Below are 19,155 nucleotides of genomic sequence, written 5' to 3'. Positions count from 1 at the left end.
TACTAAACTTGGTAAATGTTCTTGTAAATTACGGTAAGGAAACTTACCGAACTCTCTGTACGTTTGTTATTTATTCCGAGGTAGCGATCGCCACTTGTTATCATACGGTCCGTCTCCAGTTTCAACAAAAGGAGAAATTTAGTTATTTCGGTGCAGTTTTTGTCTCCTCTGTCAGCAGCAATTAAAAAGGTCAGAATAATCATATATGTGCACTTTTAAATAATTAGTCTAGTTTTAATGAGCTAGACAGACTACAATTAGAATTAAAATTTTTTCCAATGGATCAAGCGACGAGGCGACCGTGACCATTTTACTGTTATTAATTTAAAACCCAAATCCAATTAAACAAACTCTTTTAGCGATATAGTCACCAAATAAAATTAAAATCCCCTGTCTCGAACATTCGGAAATCGGAATTTAAATTGAAATCAAATTTTTATGCGCTTTTTATAACAAAAAAATCTGTATGGTCTCGCAGTGAAATTATTTGAAAAGAAAAAAGTGCATTATCACTCAATTTCAAAATATCTACGGTATCTATAGATATATCATTATCGATTAGACATTATATTCTGATGACATAATAAGCGATGTCCCTTTGAGTTTGCCGCGATTCTTTATATCAATCGTGACACAGCGCGATCGTATCGAGAATTACAAAGATCATCATAATCATCATAGTATGCAAATGATGGATATCTGTAATGTGAACGAATGATGAACGCATTTATCAGGAAAAATATTGGAGAAAAGAGGGGATCAACGATAGAGAGGATGGGATAGATAAAATTAGAAAAAGAGAGAACACGACACGGCAGGGACTCCTTTCAGTTTTGTGCAACGAGTGGAAATTGAAACAGCTAACCGCGTTGGGGTTGAAACTGAAATAGGGTGGTGGCCCGCGCAAAGGAAGAGGCCAACGTCGAGTTGGAGGGGAAAACTGCAGAAAGAGACTCAGACACATGAGGGAGAGATTCAATCAAACGAACGCATATAAATGAGTCGTTTCAGAGTAAAACTGAATTATATGCTGCGTCTCTTATGCACACACATATAAGCACTCCATATTCTTTCACCTCTTGCACACACCTGCAAAAAAGAAACTTGTCAACTGATTTAAATGAACAGCGGAGCTTAATCGACTTGAGTTTTTTCTGTTAACAATTTTATAACAATTTTCCCTCCAGAAAAAAAGGGAATTTATCATCGTGGAAGTAAATCTATTTTAATCAAGTTGATCAAACAGTATCTTAGAAAAGAGGACGGGTAAAGTTAGAAAAGGGGAAGAAATTAAATAACCAAACTTTTCCTTGCTGAAGTAGTTACTGTGGAAAAGAAAGAAAAGAACAAACGGTTGTCAAGAAGAACCAGTAAATCTGGTGGTAGTTGGGTAGCCCGCAAGAAATCGTAAGACAAACGTGACTTGGTCCGTCACTTTACGCTTCTTTGTTCCACGCTGGCACTTCTTCAAGAAATTTTAAACTTTCCTCTCTCTCTCTCTCGCTCAACTTTTCTCGGATTTCCCTGTCCCGCGTCATTTTCTGCCTCTAGTGGTCCACCTCGTTTCTTCCTCGCCACTCTTTCCATACCACGAAAAAAAGTTGGGGCTAAATTATTTTGTGAAGTTTCCTCTCGCCAAGTTTCTTCATTATGCCAGTGGCCAATGTGTCGTGTCACGTATGCAGTTCTCACCTATTTCTTTGATCAAACCCGATTGTTGATAAATTGACAGAAAATTACAAAAGTTCAAGTATTCCGACAGAAATGGCACACTGAAAATGGAAATGCTTTTGCATAAAGTTTTGCAAAGTGGCAATTTTCTCGCACACTAAATAATGTATTTCAAATCCATTAAATAAGAAGTCCTCACAGCACCGAAACTTGCAGTAAAATTGGCAGCATTTCCTCAACGTTTTTGTGTGCTGGTTCGGAATGTCCAAAAGGTTATTTGCAGTTAAATACTGGGCTAAAATTAGACAAAGTACATCTTTCAATTGTCTGAAATCTTTTCTTGCGATAAAATCTCGATCAACAATAGGTACAAAAGAGAAAAATCGAAAAATAATAACGCAATTTGCAAGCAAGTAAAAATTGCCCTTCCATTTGACAAATGCAAAGGACTCTCGAGTGGGCAAAATGAGATTAACGAAACTAGAGGAAGAACATTCGTTTCCAATGGAGCGATGTACGTAACCCGCAAAGCCCGGATCGAACTTCACTAGTGGATCGTTTATTCCGGTAGCTTTTGGTGGCATGGTGGCCGAGGTACGGCTAATTACTTCAGCCAACCGTTCGTGAAAAATGCACTACTAGCCGAATCCCCTAAAACGGAATGTATAATAACGCGAATTGGATGGCAATCGTTGATGGAACGCGGTCGCTCAACGAACGTCACTGTAATCACTCGTAATGCGGATAATGGTTTTGAAGCGCATCGACAATCAGCCATATAATTACAAGCCTCGCCCACCAATTAAATTGCATTCATCGACAAGCGTCTCTACTAATGTTCTTCCACTGTACCCGGAAACTATTGACCTCCGTCCAAATTTAAAGCTCATACATTTTACACATCATCATCATTAAATATTTATATCGTCAGAAATTCCCTCAGATTTTCTCTTCACATTATAAAAACCCTTTTGCAGCTAATTATTGATTTTCCGGTGTGTTATTAAAAAGGGGACATAATATCCCACACATTGTCGAAAATTGCAGCAACTTTGACATTTCCTAAAACGTGTAAAATATGGAGGAAATATTGCTGTAATTCTTGTGCCCAAAGGACGTCTTCAAGATGTAATATTGTCTTTTGGACACAACATATTTTTAGGGCCTTAATATCCATTGAGAAATTTCGGAAATATAATTATTAAATTCATATTTAGTATATTTCACCGTTTTTCCGATGTTCAAGAACGAAAAATCGGTTTAAACGTTGCAAAACAGTTAATATTCCAAGCTTCAGTTTTAACTTAATGATAGCGGAAGATGTGAAAATTGTTAAAGCCTCGATAAAGCCACAATGTGGATCCGTTTACGGTGGGAATGTACGAGTATGGGTGTCGACCATAAAAGAATGTTGGAATCCGCCATACAGCTATAGAGGAAGCAGCGTATGTCGTTATTGCTATAGCCGCGTAAAAGTGGTATAGGTGTATATATGGAGAAGTGCCATGTTGTAGGAGAAATGACTACGTACTGCTATTTTCCAGAGAACGAGAGTCAAGCACACTCCTGTAATCCCAATGGCCACTTCGTTCGCAGTGATCTTCGTTTAACAGGTACCTGCCCTGCAATCATTACCGTTCACCGACAAAGAAGAAATCCCTTTGCCATATTCCAAAAAACCATCAGTACTCCATTTTTTGGTCCTGCTCCAGAATTTAAAAAAAAGAATCTAAAGAGGATTTTAAATATTATTTCATACTTTCCACGTCGAATTTCAGACGAGGGAGTGAAAAATTCACTACCTGTGCCAATATTCAACAAATTCCTGATGACAAAGTAGAGTACAGTTGGATGATCATAAAGGGAGAGTTGGGCCAAGCTAGACCAGGGCAGGTGTCAGTATAATCGAGAGCTTTCTCGTCATCAAAGTGTTGGAAGTAGGCAGCAGCCCTCGTTAAGGCAAAAACGCGAGAGATGATGGATGGATACTAAATTGCATTAATTAAATCCAGCGTGACACCCTCAGCCTGCTTGGTATCACTCGACGATGCTTGGATTGGCTCCGATCGAGGCGAGTGCCGCTAAGCGAGGTTCAGGTCACTTTGATGATTACAACATCCGTTCCCCTTTGCAATCTTCTTCCAACCAACTCACCCTTTCTTCCCTTCACGACAAACACTCATGTCCTCACTTATCCAAGACAGACAAGGAACAATTCGCCCCCGAAAAAAGTTTCACAAAAAATAACTACTAAATTCACTACAAATCCTTTAAAATCGGGAATTCTCGATATTTTCATCAGGCGTGAAATCTTTGGATCCTTATCGATGATGAAGTTAGATATTCTATTCTCGAGAAAGAGGTACGTATTTTAAAGCACGCGATCTCTCGTGTGGATAAAAGTATACGGTTTGTTAGGCGTACAAGTTTTCTTGAAAATCGATTCCACCTTCTGTTTTCTGTGTCAGATAAAATCTTGTAGTTGATGTTTCCAGGAAACAGACGTGGAACGTTTAAAGTCACGTACGAAATGTGATTTATAATTTGTGTGCTTTCAGTTTAGGCGCAAGAGAGGTTTCCCTCTTTCTTGTTCTTCTTATTCGTAAATTTAATGTCTTCTTTGACACCTTAATCTAGTTGCTCTTTGTGAAATGCAGCATCGAACGTAAGCGGATTTCTGCGAAGAAAAAAAAGAAACAATAACAACGCTCCTCCAGTATATAGAAGTTGAACAAAGACATCAAAGAATTGAAAAAGACGAAAGTGTCTTACTTACCTGACAAGTTCCGAGTTTCTGTCTCTTAGAAAATACCAAAGAGAAGATCAAGTGAATCAATTAAATTACCCGAGAGAAATAAATGCCAGAAACGTTTATTTCCTAACAAGTGAAAGTTCTTGTTTACAATACAAAGCATTAGCAAAAAAAAATATTTTAAAAAAATTTTTTCCCCCGCCGCAGCCATTTAGAAACTCACAAAGTCAACCGAAGCCTTTTAAAACTACTGAAAGTCATTGGAAAACTTGCGAAACATTCTGAAGCTCATGAAAAGTTTTCAAACTCATTCAAACATGCCGAAGACACTCGAGCTTGCTATAAACTTCCTTAAATCACTTGAAACCTGAAAGGAAGTTTACCTAAAGGACAACCGAAACCTTCATAAAATGATAGATTTACTTTGAAACCTTGAATTCTTTCTGAAAAATAATTTTTCCACTAGTCTTTTTTAATTTTTTTATACTTTTACTTTTTTCTACACTTGTACTTTTTTATACTACTTTTTATATTATTTTTTAATTTTTTATACTATTTTTTATACGACTTTTTCCATCCGAATTTTCTTTTTTATAAATTTTTTTATAAATCCAATTATTGTTGGTCATGTACAAGTTTCAGTGACAAAACAAAATATATTGCGCATGCAACTTTCAAAATTTCACTTGTGATGAGGTATAATTATATTTAGATGTAATTAAATTCAATAACGCTTTTGTTGGAGAAGCTAAAATGGCTGGGAAACAAATTTCACGAACATTTCCATCGGCCTGCACAATGAGAGAGAAGGATGACTAAAAGGAAAACTATAATGCATTTATAAATAACAAAATTTAAAATCTCCCTAAACCCTCTCTTGAAGCTGCGAGATATCTCTGGCACCTTGGGGAAAATATCTAACCACAAGTTAAATGAAGGCATTATGTTCGACTTAATATCTTTTATGGGGATAATGGCAAAACTTTACCATTATAATTACCATACTCAAAAGTTTCAGTCAAAAAATGTTTTTTTACTAAATAAATTTCTAGTCATTCGATTTATACTAAAATTTCAATTCCTATACTTTCTATTTTCCTATTAGCAAATAAGTTCGCCAAAAACAAACTTCCTGGCACATTGGGTTCATGTGTTCATCTCGAATGGGAACAAGTATAGTAGCAGTTGAAATTTGAAAAAAAGTGTCAATTTTTTTCCAAATTCCAATTGCTACTTCTTGTTCCCATTCGAGTTTTTCGAGTACACCCAAAAAAGAAAAAAAAAGTATCGAGAATCAGACTTCAATTGCAAATAAGAAAAGTCTGGATAGAATGACTTTTGTATGGTATATATGAAGATTGAGGATTTCTTTTGACGATTATTGAAGGTTTTGTGTACACACACACAAATATATAGATGATGGTGAACGGACGTTTATTCTTGGTTCACATTTACAATTTTATTCCTTGCTGAGTTTCTAGTATATCGCGTGTGCATGTCTGTCACGCAAACTCAAAGATTCAAGTTTCTAAAATGTATTGTGCGATATGTATATATACTCGTCTTCGAGAAGTGCTTCCAGACGCGGAAGGTACTTCAGTTTGGAATGCACGCTTTTGTGTGACACGAAGAATTTCACTGACGCGACTTTTGTCCGCGACCATTTCAAATTGATAGAAATTCAAATAAATAAATCTATCTAAATGAGAAAATGAATGAAAATTGTGATTGTAAAAACAATAATTACTTTAAGAGAAGTAAAGAAGCGAAAGGAATTGTCTTTCGAAATAATTCAGAAGTGTGTTAATATCAGTCTTCCACAAAGAGGGTTTTGTTTACACGGGTCCTGGATACAATAGTGTGTAACTTTCTTTGTCATGTTCCGTTAACTTGAAGGGTTTTCGCATTAGCATATCGACTTATTCATAAACACATCCCCTATCTCAAACGCGTCTTGTTTTCCAGGAAGTAACGAGGTGCTACATTAGAAATCGGCTTTGATGCAAAGCCCACTTTCGCGCAGAGTGTTTAACTCCATATATGAAAGACGTGATTTCGATGATCATCTTATACGGTTTCACGAACATTCTTATAAGATCCTAAGGCTTCAGACAATTAACATCAATGATGCGGAAGAAATTTCCATCTGATTCGCACTTCTTATATTTTCTTCGCAACTTTAATGTTTAATCTACAATATCTAAATATAGTAGGAAATTTGAATCTTTAATTCTTAATTTTCAGGAGAAAAATATATTTCCTGTTTGAAGAATTAAAACAAATGGTTTCAATTGAGAAATAAACTAAAAATTAAGGATTTTTTTAGTGATAAATGATCTCTTTTTCACGTGCTCGTTCACGGCGGGGTTTAATTTCAGGAACTTGAAATTTAAGTCTGGAAACTTTTCTCGATTCGTGTGCTTTCTAGTCTTTTAAAATGTAATCAAAAGCCGACCAGCAGATTAGATATCTCGAAATTCAGAGAAAGGGAACCGAAAAACTTAAATTGCGATCAACAACCTCTTTTAATGTAAAATGATCTTGTTTGAGAATAAAACTAATGTGAAAAGTTGCATTGTAACGTTTTCTCTTGGATCTCTTTCTTTCTCTCTCTCTTTCCCTCCCATTTTAATTCTTCAAGTTGAAAATTTTTGTTGAAAAGAATATACAAAACTTTGAGAATAAACTTTTTAAAAGAAAAGTTACAAATTCAAAACAAAAAATAAGTAGAGGAGTTGCTTTTATTCTGGATAAGGAAATGTAAAAAATGCTATGTTATCTATTAATCATTAAATTATTATCCTAGTGTTTATGGGATTACTTCAAAATCTGAGATTGGATTTTTAAAAATCAAAATGGCGAATTAAAATGAGAAATGTTTAAATAAATTTCTAATATATTTATTTAGGATTTTTACTTTTCTTCTTTACTTTCTAGGGGCGTTCATCATTATTGAACTAAGATTTATAAAATTCATTAAAAAATCCAAATGGCGAATCCAATGTATCTGCTTTATTTGTAAATTATCTGTTTTTGCATAAAACTTATTACTTTTGCCAAAATTATGGCCAAAATATAGAAAATCATGAGAAAAACAAGAATATTTTTAAACATGGAATTTTTTTAATTCTTAGCTAAGTTAAAAATTTAGCAAACCATTGCCGACTGCGCAAAAAGATTAAATCTTGCCAAAGGCAAAAGTAGTTCAGGATAAAAAAAATAGTCAACTTTTTTTGTCATTGGACATATGATTTGCTAGATTTTGTTCATGGTTAAAAATATATAAATTTTGAGGGTTTTAAATATTTTTTTCATTGGCCATAATTCGCTAGTTGTTGGGCATAGTCAAAATATAAAAATTTTGTGCGTTTAGAATATTTTCGTCATTGGCCATGGCCAAGATTTTGACCACAGTTAGAATAAAAATTTTCAAGTTTTTAAATACTTTTTTCATTAGCCATGGTTCGATAGATTTTATCCATGTTCAAAGTATATATAGGGTTAAGGGGCCCAAGGTGGCCACCCACCTTTGAACGTCTGTAATTCCTAAACGGTATTATATATAACATAATTAATAATATATGCCCTGAAAGTGTATCTCCTTAGCTAACTTTTTAGCAAAAAATTTTTTTATTTTACTGAGGAAAATAAAACTAAGACGACTTTGAAAAAACAGCTGAAATTTTGCTTTAAAAAAAAGTGTCCCCAAGGTGACACTTATCTTAAAAAATCATTGAAATTGTCCAAAAATCATCACTCGAGGGTTTTTGAAAAATTTGACATTAGACTTTTAGAATTTAAAAGCAGTGTTTATTGTCAGGTATTTAAGTTTAAGATTGCAGTTTCCTTATGACAAAAAATTCATCCTGAAAGAAAATGGAAAAATTTTTCTAAAAGAAACATTTATTTTTCTCGCACATAAAGTAACGAGGTGATATAAAAATAAAAAGAAAAGAACTTTGAAAACCAAAAGTACCTAATATAATCTCAGAAAGAGTATTTCCATTCGAGGTATGGTTTGGACACCTGCGGTACCGCGATATCATCATGTAAGCTTGTAAAATTCTTCGCGCCCTCCGGCAGAGTTTAAGTTAAAAAGAAACGACACATCGAGGGTGGTACTTTAGCCATGCAGCGGCGTAGAACTCAGATTCCGGATTGGACCAAGAGTATTCTATATATACCTACAAATATATGTAGAGAAGTAGAGAAACAGGAGAGCGGTGTACGGTTTTCACCGAGTTGCCACGAGTCGCGCCGATTCCAGCCGACTCCAACTTGAACGCGGCAACTCACAAGCAACGAGGGCACAGACCAGTAGTGCCGCGGCCTCTGACGCGGGACTTTCGTTTTTCAGTTTCACAATAATATTGTATGTTCTTCACGCGACTAGACGCCTGCAAATGCCGCCGCGTGTCTTTTGTTATTAATTTCCAATCGGAAATTAAAAAATGCCGCGAATGTCGTGAAAGGTTCAGTTTTATTCATGATCTAATAGTACTAATAATACTTTTAATAATCAAACGTTTCGCTCCCTCTAACAACAGATGTGATCACCTCGAACCCTGTCTACTGTTTGTTTAGTTGACAAGAGTTTTTTCAGTTGTCTTCAATAAGCGGAAGTTGTATTTTAAGAAAATAGAAATTTTATCAGTGCCTAGTGACAAAATAATAGTGTTGTGAAGTGAAATTTCTGAATATAAAGTTCAGATTTATTTTTCTCTGGAGTTTCATATTATTGTTATTTAAAAAGAAGGTGCTACCTGCCTGTGTACTTTGGGTTTTATACCAGAGAAGGAAGAGGAATTCCTTTGTCCCGTGGACCAGGCGAAAGAGAGAGAGAGAGGAAAAGGGAGGAGACTAACACACGCGGTCGTGTTTCAAGAAGTTTTTCAAGACTTGAGAACCTTTTGAAGAAAGGTACACCATCAGGCAAAACGCACTTTACGTCTCTCCTCGGTGAATGTCCGTCTAAGTGCGCGAGAGTTGCAAGAGGGCAACAACCACGCCGCGGTCAGAGACTCAAGGCCACCTTTGAGAACCACTCGACCCACGCTGTTCTTCAGTATATTTCTACTCCGAAAAAAGTACACCTCACTTCCGGAGTTATGTGTTAAATATTTCTTAATAAAGAATAAAAACGAAGACTATTTTTTTTGGCAAGTTAAATTTAAAAAGCAGAATGCAGAAACAGGAATTGCCTGATGCTATAATGATGTTGGTTAAGGCAGCTGTTCTCACAGCTGCTTTGGCCCAAATACTTGGGCCTGTGATGGCAAATAAACCTGGACATGCTTATTTTGAACAACCTTGCTGTGGCCATTCACATCTCAGGCATCATAAAGGTTCGCTATTCTATATTTTCTCTCATAGAAATTCTAAATAATCTTTCTCGTAACTGAAAAAAAACTCGATGGAAACAAAATTATGGAATTAATGCCGAAATCGTAAAAAGGTTTTTAAACTAAGTTGCAAAGTTACAAAAACTACGTCTAAACAAATAATTGTTTACACGTGAATATAAATGCCTCCAGTCCTCTGTTCTATAATAGTTTTGTAACAATTACACAACAGTAACGAAATTAAAATATTCCATAACTAAATTCCACTAATGTGATGCAGAGTTAACAATTTTATATTTTTATAACTATGGAAAAAAGTAAGTAACAATATTGTGATAAAGTTTTTACAAGTAGAATACGTTCATAACTGATGCATAACCATTACGTAAACATTTATCACACTCTCTAAATATGAATTAGTAAAAATGTTTACTAATTTGAATTAGTATGACTGAATTTTTGCTTTAGAATTAGTAAAGTTTACTAGTAAGTTAGTAGAAATTACTATTTATTAGTAAAATAAATTAAATTTACTAATTCAAAAGCAAAAAGTCAGTAACATTTTTACAAATTCAACTTTAGAGAGCAGTTATATAACAGTAACATTACGCTGATGTGAATGTCAAGTTAAATTTACATTAAAATTGCAAACCATGGTCGTTAACTTTTCTAATTTTAATATTTGTATAAATTAAAATTAATCAAGTCCTTCTGACAATGTAAAATCATTTGACAAACAGAAATTGTTACAATACATATCATTTATAAAAAACTGTAGCCCACTTCTAAAAGTTACAGATTTCTAATTTCAATAATAGTTATTAAATAATTACAAGTACAAATAATAATAATAATAAGTACAAATAATTACATATTAGTAAAAATGTTACAATCAAAACAGATTCTATGAAAATGTGACTATCTTAACAAGTATTTATGCTACAGAACTAAAATATTTTTGTAACTTTTCTGTTACCAAGAAGTTAAACAAAAACTGATCAATAAAGAATAGTAAATTTCAAATAATTAATTAAAGAAAAATAAATTGTACAACAATTTATTCCTTATGTAACTGTTTTATAACTGTAATGTAACAAAAATATTTACGTGAAAATTTTATCAAGTTATGTAATATTTTTTATAACTTATAGCTATATACATAATACGTGATAAATTGCGGAACAAATTTTACTGTATAAATTTTAATACAATTTCATTAAAGCTTCAATTACTTTTTAATAAAAATTAAATCAGATTCGAAAAAACATTCAGCCATGTTTTTATTCTAAAGTGATATTATCTCCAAAGAAACTAAAAATATCGAAATAAAAATTTTCCGCAAACTTAAATGACTATAAAAATTTAATTAGCAAAAAAGAACATAAAAAGTACGATCGATTTTGAAAAATATATACGTTTTGACGTATAAAGTATTTAATATTCTTCTTGAAAAAAGTTTATTCAAATATAACAATTAGAGAAAGAGAGAAACTAACAGATTTCGAGTTCCTTAAATATACCTTTTTTATTAATCCGTATATTATATAAATGATAAGTGACTATATTAAATGCATATACATATTCATTTTCAAAAGAGATTAGATGCAATTATTCGATATGTTAAAAGCAACGTATAATTTTCCTATATATTTTCATTAAAACGTGAGAATCCGATGATTATCTAGAATTTTAATCCAGCACCTATAATGCTACTTAAAATATAATATATGAATTGAGAGTAATAATTCAGCAATGTTGAGTTTTTAATCTCCCTTGAAAAATTAATGAAAATAAATGGAGCAGTTTACACTACTTTTTACCTACGTTTTTTTTTAATTCCTTTTTATTTTTTTGAAAATTTGATATGAATATTTTAAAAATACTATTTTTCTTTTCTGTCAAGTTTATTAAACGATTAAATGAAAAAGAAAGAGTACCACATTCCGAGTGTTTCTTTGTCCAATCATCATTAATCACTGTGAGTAAGTTAAGGCGCAATGTACTTTCTAAACAGAGAAAATAGTACAAATCACTTGCAAGAACTTGTGGCATTTTAAATGAACAGGAAAGTACATTATTTTCAAAGTATTCTTTTTGAAAAAAAACGTTTTTTCGATAGATGAAAATATTAAAAATTGTATTTTGAGAAAATTTTAAAATGCTGGCTAAAATTACTTTATAAGCTAATAATTAAAAAATGCTTTATAATTTTTTTTGTTTTCAATACATGAGTAAATGGAATCAATGATTTAATTCAAGGTTCCTTTTAAAAATTCAAAATGGCAAATATTGTGAAAATTGATTGTATTTGGTTGTAACTTATTGTTACTCGTGGTTTTTCCGGAGTCACTGATTACTAATCTGACTTGTAATTGAATTTTCAGAAGATTGAATCTCTCGAATCATGTATCGAAACTTGAAAAACTCAAACTGAACAATTAAAATATGGTTTTGAATTTAAAAAAAAAATAAAATCGTTTCAATGGAAAATATTTTTCCCCAACAGAAAATAATAAAATAATACACAAAAAAAGATTTTATTTTTATTTATCTATAGTTTTACAATCAAGAACGTGAGATAAACATCAATTTCGTTGTGGAAATGTTTTTCGCAGAAACGTAGGTTTGAAATTACAAACCCACATGGGGGTTGTCTATCTTTATCACACATTGTTTTATCCATTACCTTTTTCCACGAAGTCATACAATACAAGGAAGTAAAATACATATCGCATTCAATTCTAATAGCGCAGACACAATATATTTTGCAAAAAAATAAAGAATCGAAATTTATGATTTAATGAATGTGACATATTTTTTTTTTTGTCATTTTATCTACTCATGAATGGGTAATGCGATATTCTCAGTATTTTTTTTCGTCTCGTTTTGCTCGACTTTAGATTCCATTAGTTTTTTTAGATACATTTACTTATTGACCTAGTTTTTTTTCTAAAATTCTTTCGCATCCTTTGATAAATAAAAAAAGAAAAAAATGACTCCAAAAAAAAGCGTTGCAATTTTTTAATTAGCAGGATGCTATCAAAGTTTATAGAAATTTGAATAGGATTATAATGAATGACGATGCGAACGGTGACAGTCGCGTCATCAGTTTTATGCGAGAGGGCCTCTGTTATTCCAATTTCAGCCAGTTTTCCCGCACGTCATTACCTTTTAAAATACGAGCTTATCGTGAATTTTACTTTGTAATCGCGCTTCTGCTTCACTGTCAAATACAGTTATTAAATACCGCTTTAAAAACATGCCCACTTCTGTCACATTACAGTTTTTTTTCTCTCTCTTACTCTATAATATATGCATATACACACGCTTACAAAGACCCGAATTGTTCAGGATTTTAAAATCTCCCAAATTGTTTCTATAAGTGCTTTCATGCGGAAAATAATGTATTCGCCATGAATTTAAATCCTCATTTCTCGTCCATCATTTATTTTACAATACTTCAATATTTCATTGTTTTTTTTTTGTTTTTTAATTCCTGTATTTATTATTTATTAACTCGTCATTTATTATCACTATTATGAGTAATTGTGAATTTTCGAAAAGCTTTTATCGAACTTGAAATAATTGAAATTGAAATTAATTGAAAATTTATCATTTTTTTAACTGTTCGCCCTTGTTGTTAATTATTTAAATTTTGGATTTTTTAAACAAAACTTGAAAAATTAAAAGAAAATATTTCTTTTTTTGAAAAATTTTGTTTGTTTTAGAATTTAATTGGGTTTTAAAGTTTAAATGAAAGTTGTCGATTCGGCGGTTGAGAAAATGGTGGGGGTAAGTGGTGCGCAGTTCCCCCACTACTGTCTCAGAGCCGTGACGAAAGTTCGTGTTTAAAATCAATTTAAAATACAATGTAGCTTTTCATATTGAATGAGTAATATTTATAAATTTTCATCTCTTTTCGAATGTAAATATTTTCTTTTTCTTTTCGTATTATAAGTAATATAAAAACATAATTTGGATAAAAGATTTAAGAGATATATTTTTAAAATCTAGTTTTTAATTCCCCCGATGCGCACTGGCCGGAAAGCATTACTTTTCCTGAAATCTGACTAGGCATCTGAACTCTCTCTCTCTCTCTCTTTCCCCCTATTTAGCATGACAATGGTTGGGAAAAAATGCCTGCGTAAATTCGCGCAATGTGGAGAGTCACTAAATCGAGAGACGCGTGAAAACACTTTTCGCGCGATCCTTTAGGGGATTAAAACTCTCCGCGGGCGTATTTTTTTTCAACGCGAGACGGCTCGACCCGAGAGCCGAACCATTTTGCGGTAAATCATTTAAAAAACGGACGTAAATGCGGAAGGGGACGCATAAAGGGAAAAAAAGGAAGAGAGGAGGAAAAAAAAACCTTACGGTTGGAAAGCCTTGTTAGCATACATCACCAATATTATCTCTACTGCACGCCCTACTGGCACATGATATTACCGAAGCTTAGAAACGTTGGGACTGACTTCATTATATTGCCAGGCTGAGAGCCGACTGGAATGCGGTATGGCTGGTTGGTCGGTCGGCTGTCCGACTACTACGTGTATATGTGTTTACACTATCTTGCACTCTTCACGTGTAGTAGCGACTGCAGCAACTTGAATTCTGCGAGCATTCGCTCGTACAGTTATGCACGAACAGATAATGGTACACACGTGTGCTTTTTCCCTCCTTCGCTTCTTTCGCAAGGCACCTGATAATGTTCTAGATAAACATCTCATCGCACGATCTTCTCTCGACGGTTTTCTTATGTTAATACCTATTGTCAGTTGAACGAGAAAATCTCTTCTTGATTTTCAGCCGTATCTTCAATTTTTATTTTACAGTCACACAGTTTTCATTTGTAAACATCAAATGTCATTTATACAATCACACATTTTGGCTTCTTCAAAGTTGCTACAAAAATTTAATTTTCTTTTTCCCTGATTTCCAGACAAAATTTTACTTTTTTTCTCTGACACTAAAGAACATTCTGATTGACTATAAATGTTAGTTTATTAAAGCGAAAATGTATAAAAACTGAAACTTATTAGATACTAAAAAAAAATTACACTTATTTGGAAATTACATCAATTATTATTATTACTATTACATTAATTGGAAAATTAATCAAAAATAACTTCATTTTTAAGTAAATATTGAATCATTCTATATCTTTCAACAAAAATTAAGATTTTCAAAAAATTTAAAATTCAAACCTTTTGAAATTCAATAACATATAAAAATATTGAAGTGTTACTTTTGTCTTCATTGAAAGTTTCTTTTTACTTATTGCAAATTAAAATCAGTCTTTTATTAAATATTTTAGTTCTAATAAAGACTTAAACATCAATGATTTAGAATATTGACAATTGATCTTTTTTTTGTATTTTCATTTCAAAAATTGCAAACACAACCTACAATTTTTTGCTTCTAAGGTCCTATTCTTCGGATCGCGTATTTTTATCCTCTATTAAAATATATTGTTAATGAAACTTCTTCAAAATTATTTTCTAGACATTTGAACTAAAATTCTTCTCTAAAACAATTATTTTTAAGAATTTTTGAAAAAGTTCTTTGTGAATTTTCAAATCTATTCATTTACCATTCAATTTTACGAAATTTTGATTATTCGGAAATTCCTCAATTAAATATATAGTAGAAAATAAAAACTTCAAATAATTTTTCAAAAAATCAAATAAACTTCTTCAAAAAAAAAATTATTTCTACAGAATTGTTTACTTAAAAGTATGAAAAATTCAAATTTTCAAAGATTTTAATTTGAAACCATTTCAAAATTTAATTATTTCTAAAAATTCATGCTGTAATGAATTTAATTTTCAATTATAATCTAAAATTTTAACCAAACTTCATTTTTAATCAATTTTTATTAAAAAATTTTACGCGAATTGCATTCTGTAAATACAAAAATAAATAATTTGTTGAATAATTAATTATTTTTTAAAATTAAATTCTCAAAAAGAATTTTATTAACAAATTTTTAAATAATTAAATTCTTTTACGAATTTTAATAAAAATTAAAAGTAATTACATTTTTGAGGAATTCGATTAAAATTGCACCATGCAAAAATAATTTAAATTCTCCGATGAGTTTTATTATTTATGAAAATAATTGAATTCCTAAAAAAGAATTTTATTGTTTATGAAAATAATTGAATCTCTTTAAAAAATTTTATTATTTATGAATATGATTGAATTATTTCGAAGAAATTTATAAAAAATTTGTAAATAATTGAATTTCTGTGAAATTTTTATTATTTATGAAAATATTTAAATGTTTGCGTAGAATTTTATGATATTTTTTTTTTAATAATTGAATTCTTTTGGAAAATTTTATTGAAATATTAGATAATGAAAATCACTGAATCGAAGAAAATTTTTGAAAATCATTGAAATTTAGGTAAAAAATTAAAAAATTATTGAAGATAATTGATTTTCGAAAAATTTTATTATTTATAAAAATAATTTAAATGTTGACGAGAATTTTTTTTAATTTAAGAACATAATTGAATTTCTGCGAAGAATTGTATTACTTTTTCAAATAATTAAATTTCTGCAATCTTTTTTAACTTGTACAAAATTCGCAGTAACTTCATAGTTTATTAGACAAAAAAAAAATTTCCCCTGACCAATTCTATTTTTCCTGACTTTCAAAGATTTTAATTTGAAAACTTCTGAAATTTCAATTATTTCTGAAAATTCAAATGCTTTTAATACCTATTCAATTATTTAAAATTTTAACAAAATTCCATTTAAAATTAAATTTTTATTAGAAAATTCTACTAGAATTCAATTATTTAAATAAAAAATAAATAATTTATTGAATAATTGAATTTTCCCTAAAATTGAATTTTTATAAAGAATTTTATCAACAAATTTATAAACAATTTCATTTTTTTGACAAATTTCAATAGAATTTTTTAAAATAATTACATTTTTCGAAGAATTCGATTAAAATTGAAATTCTTTTGATTTTTATTATTTATGAAAATAATTAAATCTTTGCGTAGAATTTATGAAAATTTTTATACAAATAATTGAATTCTTTTTTCGAAAATAATTGAAATTTAGCTAAGAATTTTACGAAAATTGTTGAAAATAATTTAATTTCGGAGAAGAAATTTATAATTATAAAAATTTTAAGCATAATTGAATTTCTGCAAATAATAAATTGTATTACTTTTGAAAATAATTGAATTTTTCCAATTAATTGTAATTTCTCCATTTTCTTTAATAATTAATTAAATATACATAAAAATAAACTGTAATTAATTTCTAACTCGATTAGCGCAAGTTTCAGAAGGAATAAAATATCAAGAACAGATTTAATTACTGTTTCACCTAAAGAATGTTTTTAAAATGATTACTTTTTTCAATAATAGTTACGTTGCGCCGTAACATGCTGGCAACTGACTATATTTTCAATACGTACATATATATTGTATATCGGTCTCCACTTCGCTCTGAAATCATAAATTGTAAGTACCTTGTATCGGATCCACAGTAACTAACCGAACGGATATTAATTTCAACTCGATCCTCTAATCCAATTATTAATGTTTGACGTAATACGCACTGCAAATAGAATTATACACTGAAAGGAAATTATGATGCGGTCTCTCTCTCCGTCTCTCTCTTTCTTGCTACTTAACACTAACATTAATCTTATATGTACCCGAAGATGCAAAAATCAACATTCGCAGTCATTTCCGTTAAAGAACAAAATTTACCTGAAGTCACAACTTTGACCTGAATTTTCAATTTTTCTCATTGACCTAAATTTTAATGTTCCTTTCTTGACTCTTAACCTAATTTTTAAGGTAGAGGTATCTTTTTGTACTTCAGGTTATAAATGTAATGTAATTACAATTATAAAATATGAAATTACGCTTTTGAAAAAATTTAATTTTTTGAAAATGTACTTTAAAAATGAAAAAGGTTTAAGGTGGTATTTGTAACTACCCATATATACATAACTCTCGTAAATTTTGATTCATTTTATTTTCAGTTGCGTGACCGTTTATTTCACTCCTTTTACAATCAACCCCTTACTTATCTCAAATCAAAATGAATTGCACTGAAACTTGGTGCTGTCACTTATTTGGTATAAACGCTAATTTGAAATGAAACTGAAGTCCATTGCAATAAAAAAGAAATTAGAAAAATAAATGCTTAAAAAAATTTCAATTCTATAGAATTGAAAAAAAAATTTTTTCATTAAAGAAAAAAGAAAAAAAATTCAATGAATTAAATTTAAAATGATTAGTTTATCAACGATTGATTGAATTTTCTTTTTTTTTTCTTTAATCAAAATTAACATTCCATGGAATTTTAATTTTCATTAAAGAAAAAAGAAATGAATTAAATTTAAAATGATTAGTTTATCAGCCATTAATTGAATGTAGTTTGCGTGTTTTTGTTCTTTCTACTACCTTTTTTTGTGTACCAATTTATATGTCACTGCAATTTCTTACTTTTCAAGTGTCTCATTTCCTTTGTTGTACTCTCGCTCTCGCTCTCTCGACTCAGTTCAGTATTTCCCCCTTTTTTTCTTCCGTGTCACTTCCTCTTTTTTCTTTCCCCTTTTCTCTCTCTCACTCACTATATATACAACTGTTTTAAACGACCAACGAAATTATACCGTGTAAATCCTTCATTCGGCCGTAAACTCGAGAACAACTCGACACACTGCGCTACGTATTTCCTCTTGCGTAAAAGAATTTGCGAATGGTATTTATGGAAGAAGTCCCAGAGCTTGAAATAAGCTCCCAAGATGAAATTTAGTGCTAAAAGGGAGAATTTGTGACACCATTTTCTTTCTGTTTTTTTTCAACAAATGAGCTTCAATGGCGATAAAATAAAGATATATTGAATCCTTCTTCTTTAGAGTATTATTTTTTTTTGTAAGAACAAATCGATGTTTAAATTTTTTGATGATATTCAATAAAGTTTGTGGGTATAAAATTCTTGAGTTCACAAATTTTTCGAGTATTTTCGCCTAATTTTTTGGTTGGAAAAGTTTCGAAAAGAAAGGTTATAGTTAGTTTATCCATTTTCTTTGAAAGTAAATAACAAATTGTTACAATAAAGGAAAATTTTCAGCAATTTTATTTTTGGGGAAATTTTTTCTTATTGTTCAATTCGGTTACTTCGAAAATCTCAACCAGTCATTTGAATGCAAGGAATTTTTAATTTATTGCCATTTGTGAAATATGATTTTCTTTTGAATTATATGTGAATCCATCTAGAGTTGGATGTGTATCGAGTTGCAAATCTAAAACGGAAATGAGAGAGAGAAAAGAAAAATAAGATATTTTTTCGTGAATATTTTTCTTGAAAAAAATGTATATTTTGATAAAATAGTAGAAAAAAATACTGTATTAC

General features: G+C 30.7%; 1 protein-coding gene across 4 annotated transcripts in view; it reads left to right on the top strand.

Moving 5' to 3' along the window:
• LOC122501751 (semaphorin-2A) overlaps positions 1 to 19,155 on the top strand; it is a 335,557-nt gene that overhangs the window by 187,910 nt on the left and 128,492 nt on the right. Inside the window, exon 1 of one of the 4 annotated variants that reach the window (XM_043611464.1) lies at positions 8,727 to 9,768. The exons of the other annotated variants lie outside the window; for them this stretch is intronic. Within the exon in view, the coding sequence (XP_043467399.1) occupies positions 9,606 to 9,768 (163 nt within the window). The 5' untranslated portion in view covers positions 8,727 to 9,605. Of the gene's footprint in view, positions 1 to 8,726; positions 9,769 to 19,155 lie in introns of those variants that run through there. 4 annotated transcript variants of the gene reach the window in all.

Source organism: Leptopilina heterotoma, unplaced genomic scaffold, assembly GCF_015476425.1.
Source record: "Leptopilina heterotoma isolate Lh14 unplaced genomic scaffold, ASM1547642v1 Lhet_214, whole genome shotgun sequence".
In the NCBI taxonomy this organism is placed as follows: Eukaryota; Metazoa; Arthropoda; class Insecta; order Hymenoptera; family Figitidae; genus Leptopilina; species Leptopilina heterotoma.
The sequence above is the reverse complement of the archived record's forward strand: the minus strand, read 5'-3'. Positions and strand labels throughout refer to the sequence as shown.